Source organism: Esox lucius, chromosome 19, assembly GCF_011004845.1.
Source record: "Esox lucius isolate fEsoLuc1 chromosome 19, fEsoLuc1.pri, whole genome shotgun sequence".
NCBI lineage: Eukaryota > Metazoa > Chordata > Actinopteri > Esociformes > Esocidae > Esox > Esox lucius.
The window spans coordinates 9,523,662-9,543,561 of record NC_047587.1 but is presented as its reverse complement, the minus strand read 5'-3'; the positions used below and the strand labels follow the sequence as shown (position 1 = coordinate 9,543,561).

The 19,900-nt window shown below is 46.3% G+C and overlaps 1 protein-coding gene across 1 annotated transcript in view; it reads left to right on the top strand.

Annotated features, from left to right (window-relative positions):
• Positions 1 to 19,900, top strand: part of met (MET proto-oncogene, receptor tyrosine kinase) — a 55,927-nt gene that overhangs the window by 23,894 nt on the left and 12,133 nt on the right. Inside the window, exons 4-12 of the mRNA XM_020040528.2 lie at positions 2,378 to 2,515; positions 2,992 to 3,168; positions 3,658 to 3,818; positions 4,768 to 4,873; positions 4,994 to 5,130; positions 5,673 to 5,837; positions 6,946 to 7,048; positions 15,358 to 15,576; positions 18,778 to 18,927. Of these exons, the coding sequence (XP_019896087.2) occupies positions 2,378 to 2,515; positions 2,992 to 3,168; positions 3,658 to 3,818; positions 4,768 to 4,873; positions 4,994 to 5,130; positions 5,673 to 5,837; positions 6,946 to 7,048; positions 15,358 to 15,576; positions 18,778 to 18,927 (1,356 nt within the window). The remainder of the gene's footprint in view (positions 1 to 2,377; positions 2,516 to 2,991; positions 3,169 to 3,657; positions 3,819 to 4,767; positions 4,874 to 4,993; positions 5,131 to 5,672; positions 5,838 to 6,945; positions 7,049 to 15,357; positions 15,577 to 18,777; positions 18,928 to 19,900) is intronic.

Sequence of the window (19,900 nt, the reverse complement as noted above, 5' to 3'; positions counted from 1 at the left end):
GGTGAAATTTCTAACTTCATTGTCTCGGGACAGGGGTCTGGGAAGGAGAGAGCTGGAGACCAGCTGTCCTGAGAGAGGAGTACAAGGGACTCCACGAGGGGAGAGAGGGAGGGAGAGAGGGAGGGAGAGAGGGAGGGAGGTGGAGATTGGACCGGGGAGAAAGAGCCTGAGAGAGGAAGAGAGGTTGAAAAACGAGGGGATTGGTGGAGTGGAAGAGTGAAGTAGCGCGACAGAGAGAAAACGGCGCAGAGTGCAGGAGTAAGAGACAGGGATGGAGAGAAAGATTGAGCGAGAAAAAGGAGGGTGAGAGGTTTAACGATTGCTCCTAGCTTTTTGGAATCCTAGGTGAGGCCTCTGTGAACTGTTTTTCTTTCTGTTCATCATTTGTTCCCAGAAAAAAAAGCACCATGCGAGGGAAAAAGAGTGCTGAGGGAAAGAGAGAGCTGTGTTGTTCTGGGTCCCCATGGTCTCTCCGTTGAGAATCAGGAAGTCTCTCCCCGTGGTTCAATATCAATGTGAGAATACCACTGGGGCTGTGTTTATAGGCTAACTTCCCCTGGATAATACAATAAGCTGTAATTCACACCACTATTACCTCCAGAGAGAGACTAGGCCTGTTGTGCGGGGGACGTCCCAAGTGGAAGGACTACAATACACATACACATTATTCCCACTGTTACAGAGCACGGAGGGACGAGTTGCTAACTCAGTCTGATGATTGGAGCAGGAAATACAAGTCCCTGAGAAGCAGGAGAAATGGCATTTACTGACTGGCCCCAGTCTTTTAAAGAGATCTGCCATTTACTGACTGGGCCCAGTCTTTTAGAGAGATCTGCCATTTACTGACTGACCCCAGTCTTTTAAAGAGATCTGCCATTCACTGGCTGGGCCCAGTCTTTTAGAGAGATCTGCCATTTACTGACTGGGCCCAGTCTTTTAGAGAGACCTGCCATTTACTGACTGGCCCCAGTCTTTTAGAGAGACCTGCCATTTACTGACTGACCCCAGTCTTTTAGAGAGACCTGCTATTTACTGACTGGCCCCAGTCTTTTAGAGAGACCTGTCATTTACTGATTGGCCCCAGTCTTTTAAAGAGACCTGCTATTTACTGACTGGTCCCAGTCTTTTAGAGAGACCTGTCATTTACTGACTGGTCCCAGTCTTTTAGAGAGACATGATCTCCATTGACTGGCCCCAGTCTTTTAGAGAGACATGATCTTCATTTACTGGCCCCAGTCTTTTAGAGAGACATGGTCTCCATTGACTGGCCCCAGTCTTTTAGAGAGACATGATCTCCATTGACTGGCCCCAGTCTTTTAGAGAGACATGAAATTTGTTAGACGCATTTCCAAACACTGTAATTAGCTTGCAGGCACACAAACAAGGCTGAATCTCTCACACACAAAGAGACACATACACACACACACAGTCTTTCCTGTCCCACCCGACTTAGGGCCATAGTGGATGAAGGAGGCGCGATAGAAGGAGTCGGTGATTGGTGTAACCAGAGTGCTCTTTAGTCAAGCAGGACATAACCACACTCCATTAGAGCCTGTTGTTAGCGGTGTTTTTCCACCAGCCCACCGCCTGCCAGCTCCTAGGCTGTAATTGCAGCACAACCACACATGATGAATGGTACTCCAGGTGGGTTGATGTACCTGTGTGGAGGAGTGTGGATGTGTGTGCTTCTGTGTGTGCGTGCCTGCCTGCAACACCTCCAAACATGTCCAGGTACACACAGCTCCCTTGCTTTTCTCGGTGCCTGCGGGCGACGTCTTTTGTCCCCCTGTCAGCCTGCAGTTCCCTCCACCTCCAAGCTGGTTGGCTTTAATCTCTCCATCTGTCATCTCACGCTCTATAAAGCGACATTACTTGTTCCACGAGTAGCGGGAGTGGTCCGTTCAACGCCAGTGGAAAAACACTCCCGAAAGCGCCCTCTTTCAGCGGCCTCAAGCAGGCTCATTTCTCTACATAGGAAAGTAAAATGGAACTGTGTGACACTGTGTGATGAACTCCCTCCTCTGTGACGACCACATTCCCAGTCTCCTGGTCTCCACCACAACACCGTAATGACGCAGCCCTTTTGTTTCCCGGTTCTGCATTCTAATGCACCCTGGGTAACATGCACAGCATCCGTTAGAAGCAACAGCAGCGGAGTCGCCCTGCTCCACAGGGGTCCCACTAAATCCCCGCGCCCTCTTCATCCTGACTCTGGCAAACAAACACGCCGTCGACAACAATGAAACGGTGAACCTGATTGGCCTTTTCTGAACCAGCGAGGCTTACTGGGCATCTCCGGTAGACGGGGTTGTTTTTTCCATTAGATGGTGTAACCGTGTGTTTTCCTGTGTTCCGTGTGTTTCTCCGTCTTCCGCAGGTGGTGGTGTCTCGTTCCAAACGCAGCATGCCCCATGTAGACCTCCGACTGGACACCAAGTGGCCCGTGTCCCCCGAGTTTGGGCTCCTGTCGCCCCGGGACCACTTCGGCTCCCTATTGTTGGTTACAGGAAACAAGGTAGACAAAAACACACACAGACAGTACTGACACACACACACATACTGTATTACATTCCTAGTAACTCTTCACATTGTTCAACATGGACCAGAGCCAACAGGTTATTGGAAACAATGTTTTGAGAGCTTTACGCAATGTCCTACTATGACCCAGCCGACAATTCAAAGTTAACTCTTTGCCCTGGCTGATCTGAGAAAAACCTACCCCAGTCATACTGACAAGAAGATCATTTAACAGCAGAGTATGCCTTTACTTCAGTATTGTACAACTATAGCTGCTAACATACTGCTGACAGTGTTATTTAGTAGATTATTTTATGCACAGTACCTTTGCAGTTATGTGAAAGTAATAAAACCCAAAACCTTCTTCTTTCAGAATGTTTTTTTTTGTTGTTTGATTTGATTCATTCATGTTAAGTGTATTGTAATTGCCTGTTGTTTGTTTCAATATTTTGATTGGCTGTTGTGTGTTCTCAGATCACCAAGGTCCCACTGATTGGTCCTGGCTGTGAGCAGCAGTGGTCGTGTAGTTCCTGCCTGCTGGCGCCGGGGTTTATGGGATGTGGTTGGTGTCACGGCCGTTGCACCAGGTCGGCCCAGTGTCACCCAGCCTCCACCTGGACACAGGACTCCTGCCCTCCCGTTATCACCACGGTAAACCAGCCAAAGTTCACCACCGACATCACTTCCTGTGACCTGAACACTGAGACACTGCTGTTGTTTTGATCGTCATAAGGTTACTGCTCCATACTGTGTCAGTGTTCGAAATGGACCAAAAGAGGCAGGGGTCATGTCAGGTCATAGGTGATAGATTTTTAGACCATTTTGGCACGTACCCCAACAAAGGTCAAACTGGTAACCTTGGATACATGACACTCAGGCAGGGTTTGGCTGTGAACAAGACAGTCACATTTTTACTGGAGTTGTTTACTTGTAAGAGTCTTGTCTTTGGTTCTTTAAAGACTGTTTGAGGATAGTTTGAACATTGTCTGTCTGCTTGCCTGTCTTTGTAGACGGTTGTCACTCTTACTGGCTAGCTGCTGGACCTAGACATACAGGGTTTTGTCTTTCTGTGTCTGTTTGTCTCTCTGTATCAATCAGTTGTTTGATGGTTGTTTGAAGGGTTTTCTTGTGTCTGGGTAGATCTTTCCATTCAGCGGCCCCCTGGGAGGGCACACCAAGGTGACCGTGTGTGGGAGGAACTTTGGCTTCAACAAGACAGAGCGGTTTGACCACACATTGATCAGACTGGAGGTGGCCGGAGGCCCATGTAAACTACTGAAACGAGAGAGCAACAGTAACAGGTGAGAGTGACATGCAAGATAGACAGGTGTTGGGCATGTTGTGTGTGGGTGCGGGGTGGGGGTTGTGTTGGGTATGTTGTGTGTGTGTGGTGCTGAGTTGGGGGTTGTGTTGTGTAGGTTGTGTGTGTGTGGTGGCGGGGTGGGGGTTGTGTTGTGTTGGGTAGGTTGTGTGTTTGGTGTGGTGGTGGGGTTGTGTTGTGTTGGGTAGGTTATTTGTGGTGGCGGGGTGGGGGTTGTGTTGTGTTGTGTAGGTTGTGTGTGGTGTGGTGGCGGGGTGGGGGTTGTGTTGTGTTGGGTAGGTTGTGTGTGTGGTAGTGGCGTGGGGGTTGTGTTGTGTTGGGTAGGTTGTGTGTGTGGTAGTGGGGTGGGGGTTGTGTTGTGTTGGCTAGGTTGTGTGTGTGGTAGTGGGGTGGGGGTTGTTTTGTGTTGGGTAGGTTGTGTGTGTGGTAGTGGGGTGGGGGTTGTGTTGTGTAGGTTGTGTGTGGGGATGAGGGTCACAGGGTCAGCCAGTCGAAGAATGTTAAGGCACTGGAGCCATAGAATGAGTTCTCGAGCCACAGCAGGAACGTAGCCAAACTACATTCTACTCATGACTTCACTAAGTGGTAAATTGGTGAGAGAACGAGTGCGTACAGAACTTCCCTCTTGCCGGTCCAAGAGACCTTGCCAGATAGCAGCATTCAGCTCAAAGGCCCTAGTGCCCAAACATCCCCCGTGACATAAACAAGTCATTGTATGGAAGAATGAACAGCACCCCCCTGAAAGATGGGCCCTTTGTGCTTTTCTGCTGCATAGTAAAGTTGTCATCCAATTAAGTTAACTGCTTGCTTACTCCAACTGGGGTCAGCACACCATGTCCGTTGTCAGTCTTGTGCACTCGTGTGGATAAATAATGTTTTGTTGAATTGTGTGTGTGTGTGTGTGTAAATATTTGTCCATGTGTGTCTAGGTTGGTGTGTTCCCCAGCATCCCCAGAGAGTGTGTACCCTCCTAGCAGTGTGGTGAAGGTCCACAGTGGCAAGGAGATGGCCCAGCAGCCGGGCTTCACCTTCGTGGTAAGACTGTATTGACGCTGACCAACCTCAGACGTTATGTTGTTAGTGTGTGTGTGTGTGTGTGTGTGTGTGTGGGTCGTGCAGTCTGTTCCCAGGCCTAACCCCTCCTCTCTCCCTTAGAACCCAGTGATCAGGGAGATCTTTCCCGAGTTTGGTCCAAAGTCCGGAGGGACCAAGCTCACTATCACAGGGTCTTTCTTAGACAGCGGAAACATCAGGCAGGTCACTGTGGGAAACACCACCTGTGAGATCATGAGGTGAATGACAAATGTTTCTGCGAAAGGAAGATAGGAATATTTGTGTAATACTTAGAAATACTTAGAAACGATGTAATAGTTATATGGCTAGTTTATTTAAGGTATTGAAGTTATTGGATCGTTTGAAATACAATAGTTATTTTGGGCTAAGTGGTGGTCAGTTTGCAGTGTACTGAAATGTATTGGAGACCAAACTCTTCCCCAAAATCTTTTGGCCTTTCCCTGTTATACACTGTACTGACAGGCTTTGAGTTACTATCCATGTGAGAGGAATTGTGTGGATGTTGGTATGGACTCTCTGACACAGATGTAGGCCCTGCTGGAGACCCAGTGTCTGACTGCAGGGACAAAACCTACAAGAAGTGTCATTTATTATGTGTAAAATAATGAATTCTTCAGGACAACAGAGTGGTCACGCTAAGAAAGAACACCTGCATGCCTGTGTGTGTGTGTGTGTGTGTGTGTGTGTGTGTGTCTGTGTGAGTGTGTGTGTGTGTGTGTGTAGTCCAATATTCAGATGTGTATTCTGTGTCTTTGTCCAGTGTGTCCAGCTCTATGCTGGTGTGTAGGACTCCTCCCCAGCCATCACCCTCCCCCCAGGTGGTCTGTGTTAAGGTGGACTCAGTGGTCCGGGAGGCTCCTCTGCCCTTTACATATAATGAAGACCCTCTCATCTCCTCCATCCAGCCCACACGCTCCTTCATCAGGTACTTTACAGGAGTTAGACAAGCCATCTGTCTGTCAGTTAGTGGCTCTGTTACTCAGCGTGGTGCTGAATCCCAACATCCAGACTCCAGGCCTTATGGAAGTAACAGGAGTGGAAAGGGCACATGTTGAATGAGCCAGAGGGAACGGGATTAAGCATTATTATCCATAGGAAGAGTTTCCACACATTACAAGTGTCAGAAATGAGACAGAGAGAGCAGGAGACTGTATTAACACACAGAAGTCACAGAGACAGACAGAGAGAGCAGGAGACTGTATTAACACACAGAAGTCACAGAGAAAGACAGAGAGAGCAGGAGACTGTATTAACACACAGAAGTCACAGAGGCAGACAGAGAGAGCAGGAGACTGTATTAACACACAGAAATCACAGAGACAGACAGAGAGAGCAGGAGACTGTATTAACACACAGAAGTCACAGAGGCAGACAGAGAGAGCAGGAGACTGTATTAACACACAGAAGTCACAGAGACAGACAGAGAGAGCAGGAGACTTTATTAACACAAAGAAGTCACAGAGACAGACAGAGAGAGCAGGAGACTTTATTAACACACAGAAGTCACAGAGAAAGACAGAGAGAGCAGGAGACTTTATTAACACACAGAAGTCACAGAGAAAGACAGAGAGAGCAGGAGACTGTATTACAACACAGAAGTCACAGAGACAGACAGAGAGAGCAGGGGACTTTATAAACACACAGAAGTCACAGAGAAAGACAGAGAGAGCAGGAGACTGTATTACAACACAGAAGTCACAGAGACAGACAGAGAGAGGTACATTTTTTTATTATTGTGCAGAGAAGAGGGGAAGGGGAGAGAGACACTCGCCTAGATTAAGTGGGCGAAGAGGGACACATTATCTCCGGGCTTTTTGACAGGAAGTATGTGGGATGTGAGTACATGAGTCCCTCACGGCTGACACTTCAAGCAGGTTTCCCCATTAAGTTCACAATGTATCTTCATGCATTGTTCTTGTGGGCAGCTAGTGGCTAATCGCAAACGCTTGTGACTGATTGCTAACAAGCATTCTCCCCATAGAGAACACACTGTGTCGTTATTCACGGGGCTACTCTTTTCGTGCGTCCAACAGCGGAGGCAGCACCATAGTGGCCCAGGGCTTCTACCTCGGCTCAGCTCTCCAGCCTCAGATGGTCCTCACCCTCACAGGCCAGGAGTGCAAAGTCTTCACCGTGGTGAGTGTCCTATTGAGCCTTTATCGAATTAGACTGGCCGTCTGTCTGGCCGTCTGTCGGTCGGTCAGGGCGACAGGACCGGAGGTCTGCTTGCCTGCGTGAAAACAAAACCCCTCCGGGCCGTCGTCCATGTGGCTGGTATTGTCGTTAAGGGCCTGTGAAATGTGAACGGTGTTGAAACAATAGGGAGAACCGTGCTGGATAGATTTGTATGTATGGTGGGGGGGGGGGAAGGAAATGGAAAGTCCATGCTTGATGTGTTTCAGAGTCATCACCTCTGAGTCACACAGCAATGTTTCAGTAGCTGACTTGGCTGTATTATCTGGCCTCAGTGGGTTGATTCGCCTTTTGTTGTACCAATCCACACCCTTTCCGCTACATAGTCCTTCCCTTTTGACCTGAGTCTGTGGTGAAACGGAGGGCACTCTGTAGGGCCCGGGGCCAGAGCTAGTGCACAGGGTGATGTGGTGTCATTTGGGATGCACATCATTATTGGGCCCCAGTCTGTACAAGCTGGGTTGAATCTTGTGGTTCTGAGAAGCTGTGATATGCACACGTCTGTTCAGGCCCTAGCACGGCTTCACCTCAAAGCTGCTGACCTGACTCTCTGTTCGTTCCACTTTTATAAGGCACCTTGATAAATATCTAGGAGATCAGCTTACACTTAAGTTGTTTTTGAAATGTTACCCTGCCCTGAAAAAAAGGGTCTGGTGGGGGGGGGGGGTAGATGTAATTGTTGGGGGTTGCTGGTTGGTCGGTCCACATTTTGACAATTATTAATTTACATCGCTTGTTTCTTTTGTTGTGTGGCGGTTTTTTGGGCCGAGCACCAGGGGGGAGGATCCGGAGGACAGGCAGAGATTTGTTAAGATGTTATCATACATCGTGATAGCAAAGTACACTGGCAGGTTTAGTCTTGACCCTCTTACAAGAAACACACATTCAAATAAACACGCGCACACACACACACACAAACACACACTGCGCTAGCACTGTATCTAAAAACCTTTTCCCTGAACCCCCCCCCCTCCCACCAGACCTGTGTATCTGTATTAGCTAAACTATACCCCAGACGTCAAGACACACGCAGCTCACCTTTCAGTTTCCCTTTCACTGACCCCCTCCTGGTGTGACCTAACCTGTGATGAGGTTAGTGCTCTATAGGGCCCCAGGGAAGGGCTGGGGTCACCACTCAGACAGCACCGCTGAGGAGGGGTTGGGGGGGGGAGCAGGTGTCCTAGTAATACAGTCACTATGTCCCCATATTATTTCAACTCCCAGTTTTCATGTTTGCAATTTTGAAAAGGTCCTAATCATTGTCCTAGAACTATTCAGAATGTACCACAATTTTGAATGATTGGCCATTTTTCTGTGTCTTTTTTTCATGTGAGAGAATTTGACAACTGTGCCATACTGGACACCGTATGGCTGTGAATGAACTTCCTGGCCCAGGAACCGGTACTATCCACATGGGTTATAATGTGTAATGATTTAAGATGGTTGGCAATGCCATAGCGACCACAAGGATTATCTCTAAGGGTTATGGATAATGTGCAATGATTTAGAATGGGCATGATGCCCTAGCACCATAGCAGGATGTCGAATAATGTCTAATGATTTAGGATGGGGATAATACTCTACCAGCATAATCTGTAATGATTTAGGAAGGTGGATAATGCCCTAGTGGGTTAGTGTCTTAATGGTTTCGAAAGGGGGATAATGCCTTAGCCAGATAATATCTTAATGATTTATGATTTGGGAATAATGCTCTAGCAGGATAATGTCTTTGTGATTTAGGATGGGGATAATGCCTTAGCAGGATAATATCCTAATGATTTATGATTTGGCAATAATGCACTAGCAGTATAATGTCTTTGTGATTTAGGATGGGGATAATGCCTTAGCAGGATCATCTCTAATGATTTCGGATTAGGGATAATGTCTTAGCAGGATAATGTAATTATGGTATAGGATGGGTGGTAATGCCGTAGGATGATATTGCTCTAAACCCTTGAACCGCTACAGCTGTCGCCTCTCAGATTTTCCACAGTAACCAGGCTGAGCTGAGCCAGGATAGGGCACAGTATTGTTTTGACCCTCAGCATGATAGGGGCAGGAAAGTGTGTGAGAGAGAGGGGGATAGAGTCCTTCTGTTTCCAAAAAGGGGGTCAGGGACACCCCTGGACATCTGAATGCCAGAGCGGTAATTTGAGCAGACCTGGTCATCACCCAGCACTATTGCAGCCCTGTGATTGTTTGGTGGTAAAGAAATGGAAATTAGGGATTAAATTAAACTGTTGTACATGTTGAGTTCCATTTCCTGTGTAGCCTGACTGCACAGACCACTGGAATATGGGACTGTTGGTTGGAATCTGAGTCCATAATCTCATCTTCAGGTGGAGTACTGTACAAACACACATGCAGACCCCCCCCCCCCCCACACACACACACACACACACACACACTACTTATCCACTTCCCATGGATTTCATTGCAACAAGATCTGGAGAAAAGACAAAGAAACTATCCAAATTACAACACTGATATGTGGTTTGTCCACCACAGCATGGGAGAGACGGGTCAGAGTAAGAAGAAAACCTTCAGCATCGGCTTGATATCTGTTTCTCAGATCTGGAGTCATTCCGAGGCACAGGCAATCTCAGCTTTCCCACAAACATCAAAGTCTGTGTTTTTAAGCCACAGGGAAAATCTGCCATGTCCAAAAAGCCAAAGGGGCCACGCAAAAAAATATATAGAGCCATATATCTGAGTGAGTGTGATTTTTCACAGTACCAGTCAGGGGCGTACCACTTCAATTACGGAGGGGGGGGGGCAAGGAACAGTCAGATAAATGCCAGGGGTTTTGGTTGCGGTCTGTTGGAGAATTCGTTTTAATAGACACAGTGTTTTAACCGACTCGCAAGACACCTGTTGTAAGGATTCTTACATGACAGGTTTCCTGTCCGCTGAACACAAGACACAGGTCTGCTTTTCCCATACTTTATGTTATAATGCGCTGCAGTGCTCTATAACTGCAATATAACACTTTGACGGGTCCGGCTCACTCTGCGAAAAAGAAAATCCTGTTTGTTTCACTCTGTGCAGTTCTACATTTCCCCGGATGGACGGACACCTTTTGGCAGCGTTCTTAATAGCATGGTTGTTCACTGTCGACATAAGACCTAGGTCTGGCCAGCCGTTCCGATCTCCTCCTTCACTGTCTGCAGCATGACCAATGCCCAGCCCAGCGGAGGCCTAAGGGGGTCAAGCGTGAGGCCCCTTTCCCATCCTTCTGTTTGCTCCCATGCCAGGTTCAGGTAATTTAGTGACTGGCTGTGTGTCTGTCTTAGCTAATTTAAGGTCCCATTTAGCTGGGTTGGTAGAACATTCCCACAGGGGCCCACTGTGAAAAATATGGAAAATGAATGTACTGTCAGTTGCTGTGGATTAAGAGCCTGTGGGTGCTTCAATCTAAATCATGTTATGTATGTATCGGTGTGCGTCCTAAGCATCCTGTCAGAACTTGGCATCTTTTCGGGAAAACAGTTTTTGGCCTGTTTTGCCTTGGTGAGGATGCTATATATGTTCCATTGAGTTTAACTATTGTTTTTTCTCCACACTGTATGTCCAGGGTTGCTGGTTCAGCAACCCCCTTTTTCCGATGCACTCTTAACTAAGTCATTGTTTTAGAGTGGCTCCCAGCCCACACAAAGCCTGCAGGGGCAGTTTCTGTGCGTGTGTGTGTGTGTCTGTTTGTGCTTGTTCATGTGTGTGTGAGTAAACAAGGGCCTGTGTGTGTTTTTATCTGGGTTATTGCTCAACAGGGACCTGGGGTTGGAAGTCTGTCCAGGGGAACTGAATTGTTAACAGGAAGTTTCTGAAACACATAAAACCACCCCTGCTTTTCTACCACTGGCTTGATTGCCTGTTCTACTGATTGATTGATTGAGTGATAGATGTTCTACTGGTGGCAAATATTTGTTTTTTTAAATGTAACCAGTTAGTTACCAGACCTAAATTATAATCAGTGGGGCAATCTGAGTAAACACAGTTATATAAATGCAACATTACTTTCTTATTAAGGCAAGATATTGGTTTTGATTTTGTATATTTTCTTGGGGGTTCTGAATTTGAATTAAGAGAGAGTTGCAAAACATTTGCCAGCCAAACTTTTCACGAGGAGTGAATTGATTTTGGAAATCAGTCAACAGCAAATGAACACTGAACATGAGCTTCAGTATATACAGTGGCAGTAAACGTTACCATGGCAATTTAAACTTGAGGCTATGCCAATTTGTAGTGACATTAAAGGGTGTAAAAGAGGCAAACATTTTTATGGTGGCTTAAATGAAATAACTGTTTTCGCCCTATCGAACTAACAAAAGATAAAACAATTAAGGTCTTAGACCATTTACATTAATGGATATGAAATATACCTAATAGTATTGAATTCAGTATTTTACAGCTTTATAATTACTGTAATTTCTTTAGGACTTGAAAGAATTTCCCAAGAAATTCACCATATAAGAATAAATATCCATAGTCATTCAATAACTCACCAACCAAAAACATTGTATCTCAAGCCAACCGGCAGGTAGATGACATCCAATGATCCCATCTTTTGTCCACTAAACTATAGTACAGTAGCATTCTGTGTCCATGCAACATATGGCGCTTAAAATGGAGAACAATTTTTTTTTCATAAATGGTTTTTGCCAACATCATTCAATTGGCAAAAACACTATATTCAAGGATCTTTTATTCTCCCAGAGTTTGCAGCAACAAACTATAGCAGATATTTTGCCTAAAATGTGACCAAAATGGACAAACAAACTTTATTTTTTGGATCAAGATGATGGCCACGATGGGCCATCCTGATTTTGTCTACAATTCATGAACAACATGTGCTGTGTCAGAAGCTGCCAGTGGGATGCAGGGTGCTATGCTGCTGGTGTAAGCAGGAGGGACATGTGATATTTGTGCACATTGACCACAAGAAACATGATTCTGGTGCCATGTGGTACTTTTTGTGTGATGTCTGTCTGTGCAGGTTATCTTTCCACCCAAGGACATGTTTGTTTTAGTGGCGCACTAGATAAAAATACAATATCAACGGCCCCTAACCACACAGCAAACATTTACTGGTGGCTGTGTCAGAAAGATGACCTGGATTTAACCATGCCATGTTTCTCTGGACTGGAGGCTACAGAGGATCTGCCCATGACGCTTTCAGGGGTTCTTCACTGAAAATACGAAAGCTCAAGTTTTAAATAAAAAGATTTCAGTCAAATCGACAATTTATGTCTTATGTATGTTAGGACACCTCGGGGTACTGATAAAACCTACTTCGTCACACCGTGGGCCTCCCCAAGACCACATTATGTGTAGAAAATGGAAGGGTGAGGAAATAGCTGAAATTGGAAAGTTGAATTCAGAATTAGCCTTTAAGGCAGAGGTTGGCAACATGCATGCATGGGCCAAAAACAAACAAACATTTTTTACTCACAAACATTTGGTTAAAAATAAATGCGATTTGGTGGATTGTACTTTTTTAACAGAGGAAAAAACACAAAGAAATCTCCAGGGATTAAGCCAAAACCACGTTAGCCACATTAGATCAGATGTCTTAACCAATGACTGTTAGGTTCTGTTTGGTTCCTTTTCGTTCCTTCCGTTTTTGTACGTTTTGTTTGGTTTTTGTCTTTTCTTTCTGAACGTGCTCTCACCCTTTTTGTTCCGATTGTATTCACCTGTTTGTCGTTTAGTTCTTGTTAGCTCCCTATATAGTTTGCCCTCTTCTGTTGGCCCTTTTTTCGGCCATTGTGTTGTGTGCTTCACTTATGTCCGTCCACGCCATCAGTACTTGTTTTTGCCTGCCTGCTTTTCTGCCGCTGTTTTGTTTGCCTGCCTCTGTTCCACCACTAAAACCTTTATTTGTCCATCAAGTTCGCGCTTGGGTCCTGCTTCTCCGTAAACGTGACAATGACAGCTTCTATCCTTCATGGTCCGTGTTTAATTTACCTGTTTTTATCATGCAACTGAGCAACTGTTTCATGGATTATGTTGGATGGATGGATGCATTCCTGCACTTATTTATTCAAGCATCATGTTGAGATTTGCCCCTGTGAAATCAGGCTCAACTTAAACATGCCTACGGTTTGTGTTGAGTCATAGTGACGCCGTACAAAGAAGTCGGATCAAGAAGATTGGGTGCAAAGTCCAGACATACATTCCTTAAAGAAAGTCTACACCCTCTGTAGTGTCAGTGTCCTGAATTTAAATTTGGATTTATCCACACCCCATACTCAACATTTCTGTTCCAAATATCATTTTATTTAACCCCTGTGGCCTTGGATGGGGTAAAACTTTGCATCGACATGTTAAAAGGTCAACTTCATCCCAGTTTCGACTGTCTTGCAGAGGTCAGCGAGTTGCCTTTAAGGAATTTTCCGTGCTCTTCTCAGTTCATTTTCTCTTCTACTCTGATCCCAGTCACTGAGTACGTTTTTGTTCAGTCCAATGTATTGCTGAATGGTTACAGAATATTCAAATTGGATTAAAATGGGATTCAAGACGGGTATTCTGGAGTCATGGCTTCCTTCTTGCCACCCTACCATGATGGCCATATTTGTGAAGTGTTTGGGATATTGCTGTTACATGCACTCTTTGGCCAGTCTTGGCAAAAATCCCTGTAGCTCTGTCAAGGTTACCAGTGGTCTCTTGGTAGCCTTTCCCATCAGTCTTCTATTTGATTGGTCATCCAGTTGGAGTTGGAGAGCTTTTGAAAAATGTTCATACCCATCCCCTGTTGCCCCTTAGTATTTGAGCTCCTTGATGCTTGTGGTTGAGCGTTTGTGTGGTTGGATTTTCATAATTATAGTAAGAAATGTGTTTGAAACATAAAGTATAAGCTCTTCTTTCATTTCACTTGGTAATGAGTAGAATGCAATGCTCAGGTATATTTTTTATATAGATATATAAGAAGTAAAGAATGAAGTCCATTCTGTGTAGCATCATATCTTTGTAGATGGGACATGTACTTTTTGGGGTTCTATTGTTTTTATTTTCTTTCACTAGGATGGTGCTTTCAGAGGCTTAATAATGGCCAGGTTAAAAGAGATAATGAACTATATATAATACATATATAGTACCCATTAAGTACAAGTATTCCTGAAAATAAACTTTGAATTGAATTAATCAGTGAGATTAATTCAGGCCCATTGAGCGTCCTCTAATACAAAGTTTCTGGCTGAATCTGATCTCCCACACCTGCTTCTAAGAGGTGCCGGTGCAGCTGGGTGACATCACATCCATTTCTGTCATACAAACAAATGGAGGTGGGAACGTTAAGGTGGGAACGGCATGGGGTGTTGCACCTGACCCTGCCTTTTTAAAAAGAAATTCCACGCAGTTTGAACTCTAATGAGTTTGGCCTGGCCTACAAATGTGTAGCCACCTATCAGTTTTGAGTGGTGTGAAGGATTCCATGGAAATTCACGCTTGACATCCTGGCATCACTTAATCCTTATTATGACCTGGTGGGACTGTGATCAGCATCACTGGAAGGAATGTTCCACTGGAGCACTACTGTTGCCTGGGGCGATATCCGTAATTCGTAATGATATTGTGGCGATGTCGAAGCAGCATATGTAACTGTAAAAACTGACGGGCGTTTTAAATTACATTTCATATCTGACAGAATGATACAGAGTATCTACGCAGCTCTCACTGTTTTGATCGTGAGCCACATAAGTAGAGAAACAAAGCAACTGTCAGATATGCTTAGCATCTTTGCGTCTGTTTAGAATCCATTGCCTGGGGGGGGGGGGGGGGGGACGGCAACTGATACTGCTTTCTCTCATACATATAGACACACACACATTCATGTCTAGGAGCAAGTGTGCTGTACACATGCATTTTTAAATAGGTGGAAAGAGACAATGTTTCTCCAGTCTAGCACATGGTAAAGCTCTAGTGATGGCAATCATTTTAGATTCGATCCAGACTGTTGTTTATTCCTAATGTGCCCCGGAGCAAGGCTCTTAAATCCCATGCAGTAAGTATGGAGCTGTAAATGGATGGAATGAACAATTAGTGTGTAATTCTCCCGGGGATGAAGTCTTCCATGTGAAGCATGACTGTGGGCACTTGGCATGTGATGATAGGGAAAATGTTCTAGGTATTCATACACATATTTTAATGTTGGTGTGTCTGCACATTGTAACCTCCATTACACACACTGCATGTTTGTGTTTGTGTGTGTGTGTGTGATGTTCACAGTGGTGTGTGTGTCTGTTCCCTTCCTTCAGGACTGTACTCAGGGTGAAGACAGGCTGGCCATCTTGTGTACCACTCCGTCCCTGAAGGACCTTGGCCTGCAGCCTCCTGTGGTCACAAAGGGGGCGTTTCTACTCGACGGTTTCTCCACGCCGCAGTTTGATCTGCTGTACGTTGAGGACCCTCGCTTTGAGGACTTCCAGAGACCCACCGTCACATCCAAGGGCAACAAGAGCATCCTGGAGATTAAGGTGAGACTGTTCTCCAAACCAATTGGATTTTTGCAGCGTTGATGAAGAGGCGTTGGAGCAGGTGAGCCTTCCGCCTCTTTCATGTCAAGGTTGAACTCGGGGTGGCGGTGCCGACGTCCAGCCACAGATGTCAGCCAGGCGTGTAGAGATGTCTCTCCGCCTGGTTGTCATAGGAAGGAAGGGGGAAGAAATGTCGAGTGTCATCTGCATAGCCGTGACAAAACAGACCATGAGGATCTGACGGAGCCAAGTGACACGCTGTACAGAGAGAAGAGGACCTAGAACCGACCAGTGAGAGCCTGCAGAGCAGACACAGATCCGGATAGGATGTCGAGACATCCGGCCCTGAAAGGGTGGAGAGGAGGATCTAATGGACAGAGTTGTGGACCGTTGAGAAGGCATAGGATGGATATAAGATGTTGAGAACACAAGGGATAGAGTCAGAAAGCGCCTCTGTGACACCGAGGAGGGCGGACTCGGTTAAGTGTGAACCGTCTTGAAGCCAGTGGGTCATGGAGAGCGCTCTGAGTTGGTCGGAGACAGTGTTTCGGAAAGACAGAAGGGATATTGTTTTGTAGTTTTTAAACGTCAGAGGGGTCACGCGTGGGCCTGTTAAGGATGGGGAGCGACTCAGGCCGTCCTCCACCACCACCATCTATCCATGATAACGGCGACTAGGATTGGCGTTCAAAGCGCTTTATATGCATTGAAAAAAGTCACATTTAAAACTAATAGCGCTTGTGCATTATGGAAGAGAGGTTCGTTGTATCTCCTGAATGGGCAGAATGGTAATGGACGTGCACCCTGACACTAGCTAGCAGCACCTTGCTCCACATCTCCTGACTCTCCCCCTGAAGTGGGAAGGAAACAATACTAAAACAAAACAGGAAAGCAAGTCAGTTTCCCATCGCCCCCCCCCCCACACACACACACACAAAAACACACTTCCCTCACCCACCCGTCCAATCCCTATTTTCTCCTTGATCCTGCATTGTTCTAGGTTCCCGAGGTCAAAGCCCATGACATATTAACTGTGGGTGTCGAAACATGTACACCCGTTTCTCTGGGTAGAAAAAAAGGGCAGTTTTCAGACAGACAATGAAAAAAATTTGGCTTTTAAAAAAAGAAAAAAAAATGTACGGCTGCCCGACGTTTAGTGACAGCTGTGCGGAACAAGTTGCACAGGATTCTGGGTCTGCTTTTTTCCCAGGCATGACCTTGGCCCCACAGCCTAAACCCCCCCCCCCCCCAAATAACCTCCCACCAACCTCCTTCCCTGTCCCAGACGAGCCCCCACTACACTTGGTCCTGGGTTGCCCTGTTATAGGACACATTTGGGGCCATCTGATATCTTTACCCCAAAAGGCTGCTGGTCAGTAAAGGTCCCTGGTAATGTTATTAGTCTTGGCCGATGTGGAGCTCTTATCACTGCAGATCTCTCCATGGGAGGGTAACAAGCATCTCAGTCGAGATTAGCACCACACACTCTGTTTGTTTGGATTGACTGTTGAGGCCAGGCAGACTTTAATAGTTATTCTCTAAGGGGCATGTTGCTCTCAACAGCGCATAAACAGACGAGAAATGCTACAATGCAATCTCAGAAAGCTGACATCAGAGGAGGACACATTTGTTTAGAGGAGATTTGTGTTTCCAAGACTGTGCACATGCAAAATGCTTTGTTCAAGTACTGTCTATTATAGATGGCTTTTATATCAGTGGCCCCTAGTGGCTTCATATGTGTGCTTGTGTGTGCGTGTGGTTTGGGAACAGGTGTGTTCCTCTACCCTGTATCAAATCAGAAAATCCCAGACTGTCACGCGAGGAATGTGATCATTCTCTTTATTGCCTTCTGTTGCGCTCATACAGCACCAACAGGCAAAACGAGGAGCAACAGAGCTGTGTGTGTGTGTGTGTGTGTGTGTGTGTGTGTGTGTGTGTGTGTGTGTGTGTGTGTGTGTGTGTGTGTGTGTGTGTGTGTGTGTGTGTGTGTGTGTGTGTGTGTGTGTGTGTGTGTGTGTGTGTGTGTGTGTGTGTGTGTGTGTGTGTGTGTGTGTGTGTGTGTGTGTGTGTGTGTGTGTGTGTGTGTGTGTGTCGACCAAGGAGTTTGAGGATAGACCATCCGGCGAAAGGGTTGTATTCAATGTACTAACTGAGAAGACCATCGTAAAGGCAGGCAAAGTGTACGAATATGAGTCCTCATGGACAATGGGGTTGGTTTGTAAAGCAGTCACAGACGGCCTCTGGCGTCTTTTCCTCCGGAGACAGAGGTCACGAGAACATAGGCAAGTCCACAACCACAAGCGTTCACTGGAACCGGGGCATGTATGTCTCTGTGTGGGAACTGCCCCATCAGCGGGGTCTTGCCATTGGCTGATTAGCCTGTTTTGTCATGGATCTCATTCTGGAAGCAGATGTGCCCATAAGCAGGGTATTATGTTATTATTTGACTCCATGATGAGAGCGGGGCTTATGTCCTAACTCTGAAGTCACCCCCTTTGAAGCTCAGATTTTAAACCGTTAAAGGAAGGGTTAAGGACAGGAACAGGGTTATGGTTGAGTTTAGGGTCAGGGTAGCAGTTAGGTTACATTTGTGTTTTAGGAAAGAGACAAACTCTAACCGTGGTCAAATGTCTTCTCAAAGCGTGTAGGAATGACTCAGCCCTTTAGAAATGTGTTCTCCAGGGGTTCCTGAAATCACATAGTGTAACAGTCAGCATGGCAACCCTGTCCAAGTCCAGGTTGGCATTCACATAATGCCAGATTGGCCCGCCCTACTGCTCAAGGTTGGTGGGGTGGATGTCAGACAGGTTTGCCTCGCGGTGTCGTGTTCTAGCGACTCCTGGTGGAAGTTTAATCATGGTTGTCAGCGAGTGCTCTGTCCTCTTGCTGTTTACATTTTTCTCTGGGCTTCAGCAAATACTTCCTTGACACGTCTTCGTGGTTTTTGACCCCCTCAAATCCGCAGCCAAGGGTTGTGATGAAGCAAGGCCACAGTAGTGAAGTGGACGTCACAGTATTAGAAAGGGGGCACAACAACATATTACAAGAACAAAAAAACGTGCAAAGGTCAAACCTCCGTTAACAGGCTTCCTTCTCCCCTAAGAAGCAGATGTCGAAACTGTGCTCAGGTGTTTCTTTCACACCCGCCGTCAGGATAGGATACGGGAACATTGTAACACACGTTTCCCCCTCTCTGTCCAGGTACCAGGCCGTGTGGACGCGGAGGCCATGAAGGGAGAGGTGTTGATGGTGTCTAACAGGACCTGTGAGAGTGTGACTGTGGTTGGAAACACTCTGGAGTGCATTGTTCCCATGGAGCTTCGGGACGCCACCAACGAACTGGAGGTGGAGGTAAGCACACAGAGACGGAGAGAAAGCGGTCCTCCACGCACTGACCCAGACTAAGGGACAAGCAAGGGAACACCATGACGTTCTCCCGGAGTCCCCTGTCACCTCCGCACAGACATTAGAACCCCCTGTGGTTCTCTGAGTCCGAAACACTCCAGCCCCCCCCCCCCCACTTGAGACCACAGAGATCACACAAGACCGCGGCAGAACCCCCAGTCTAGCTGGCCCACTCCACATCTCAATGAAGGCCTTGTTGGGCTGCCAATGTATCTATACAGAGGGTTGTGTGTGTGTGTGTGTGTGTGTGCTTGTGCGCTCGTCCTGGATGCTGGGTGCTCGTCCAAATGTGTCATTTGTATCCGTGGGTGCGATTGTGTGTGTGTGTGTCATCTAGTAACCAATCTAGGAATATCGGCGTGTTGTAGCATGTTGATGTTAGGAAACACCTATACTGCGATGTGCGCTTGTGCGATATTAGTTCAAATCGGCCTGCACTCCTTCTAAAAATCTCCTCTTGTCTTAACTTTGGCAGAGGGCGACGTTTAAATTTTGTCTGTAACATAATCTACTTTTTGGAACAGCAAACTAAATTGAGATCAGATGTTTCATTGATAAAACAAAAAATAGGCTGAATGTCAGCACAGTCCCACCTCCCTCCATAGGATTCTGCTCACTGGCTACTGATGCTTCAGATCTGTTTGTCTGCTGGGTTATCTGGCTACATACCCACGACAATATCTGGCCTTTTATTTCCAGCATGTTGTCCCGGTGTGTTTATGAGCTGCGTGTGTTTCATCACTCTATGTACAGCCAGTGATTATCAGTAGGTTTGATTAAATTAGCCCTTATTTTACCAAGTATACTGGTACAAAAGAGGTGCCTTACCCTTTCTTTACTCTAAAGTCATAGTGAATGTGTCGGGTTGCATATTCAAAATCAAGCAAAAATGACTAGCTTGGGGGGATAAAAACATTTT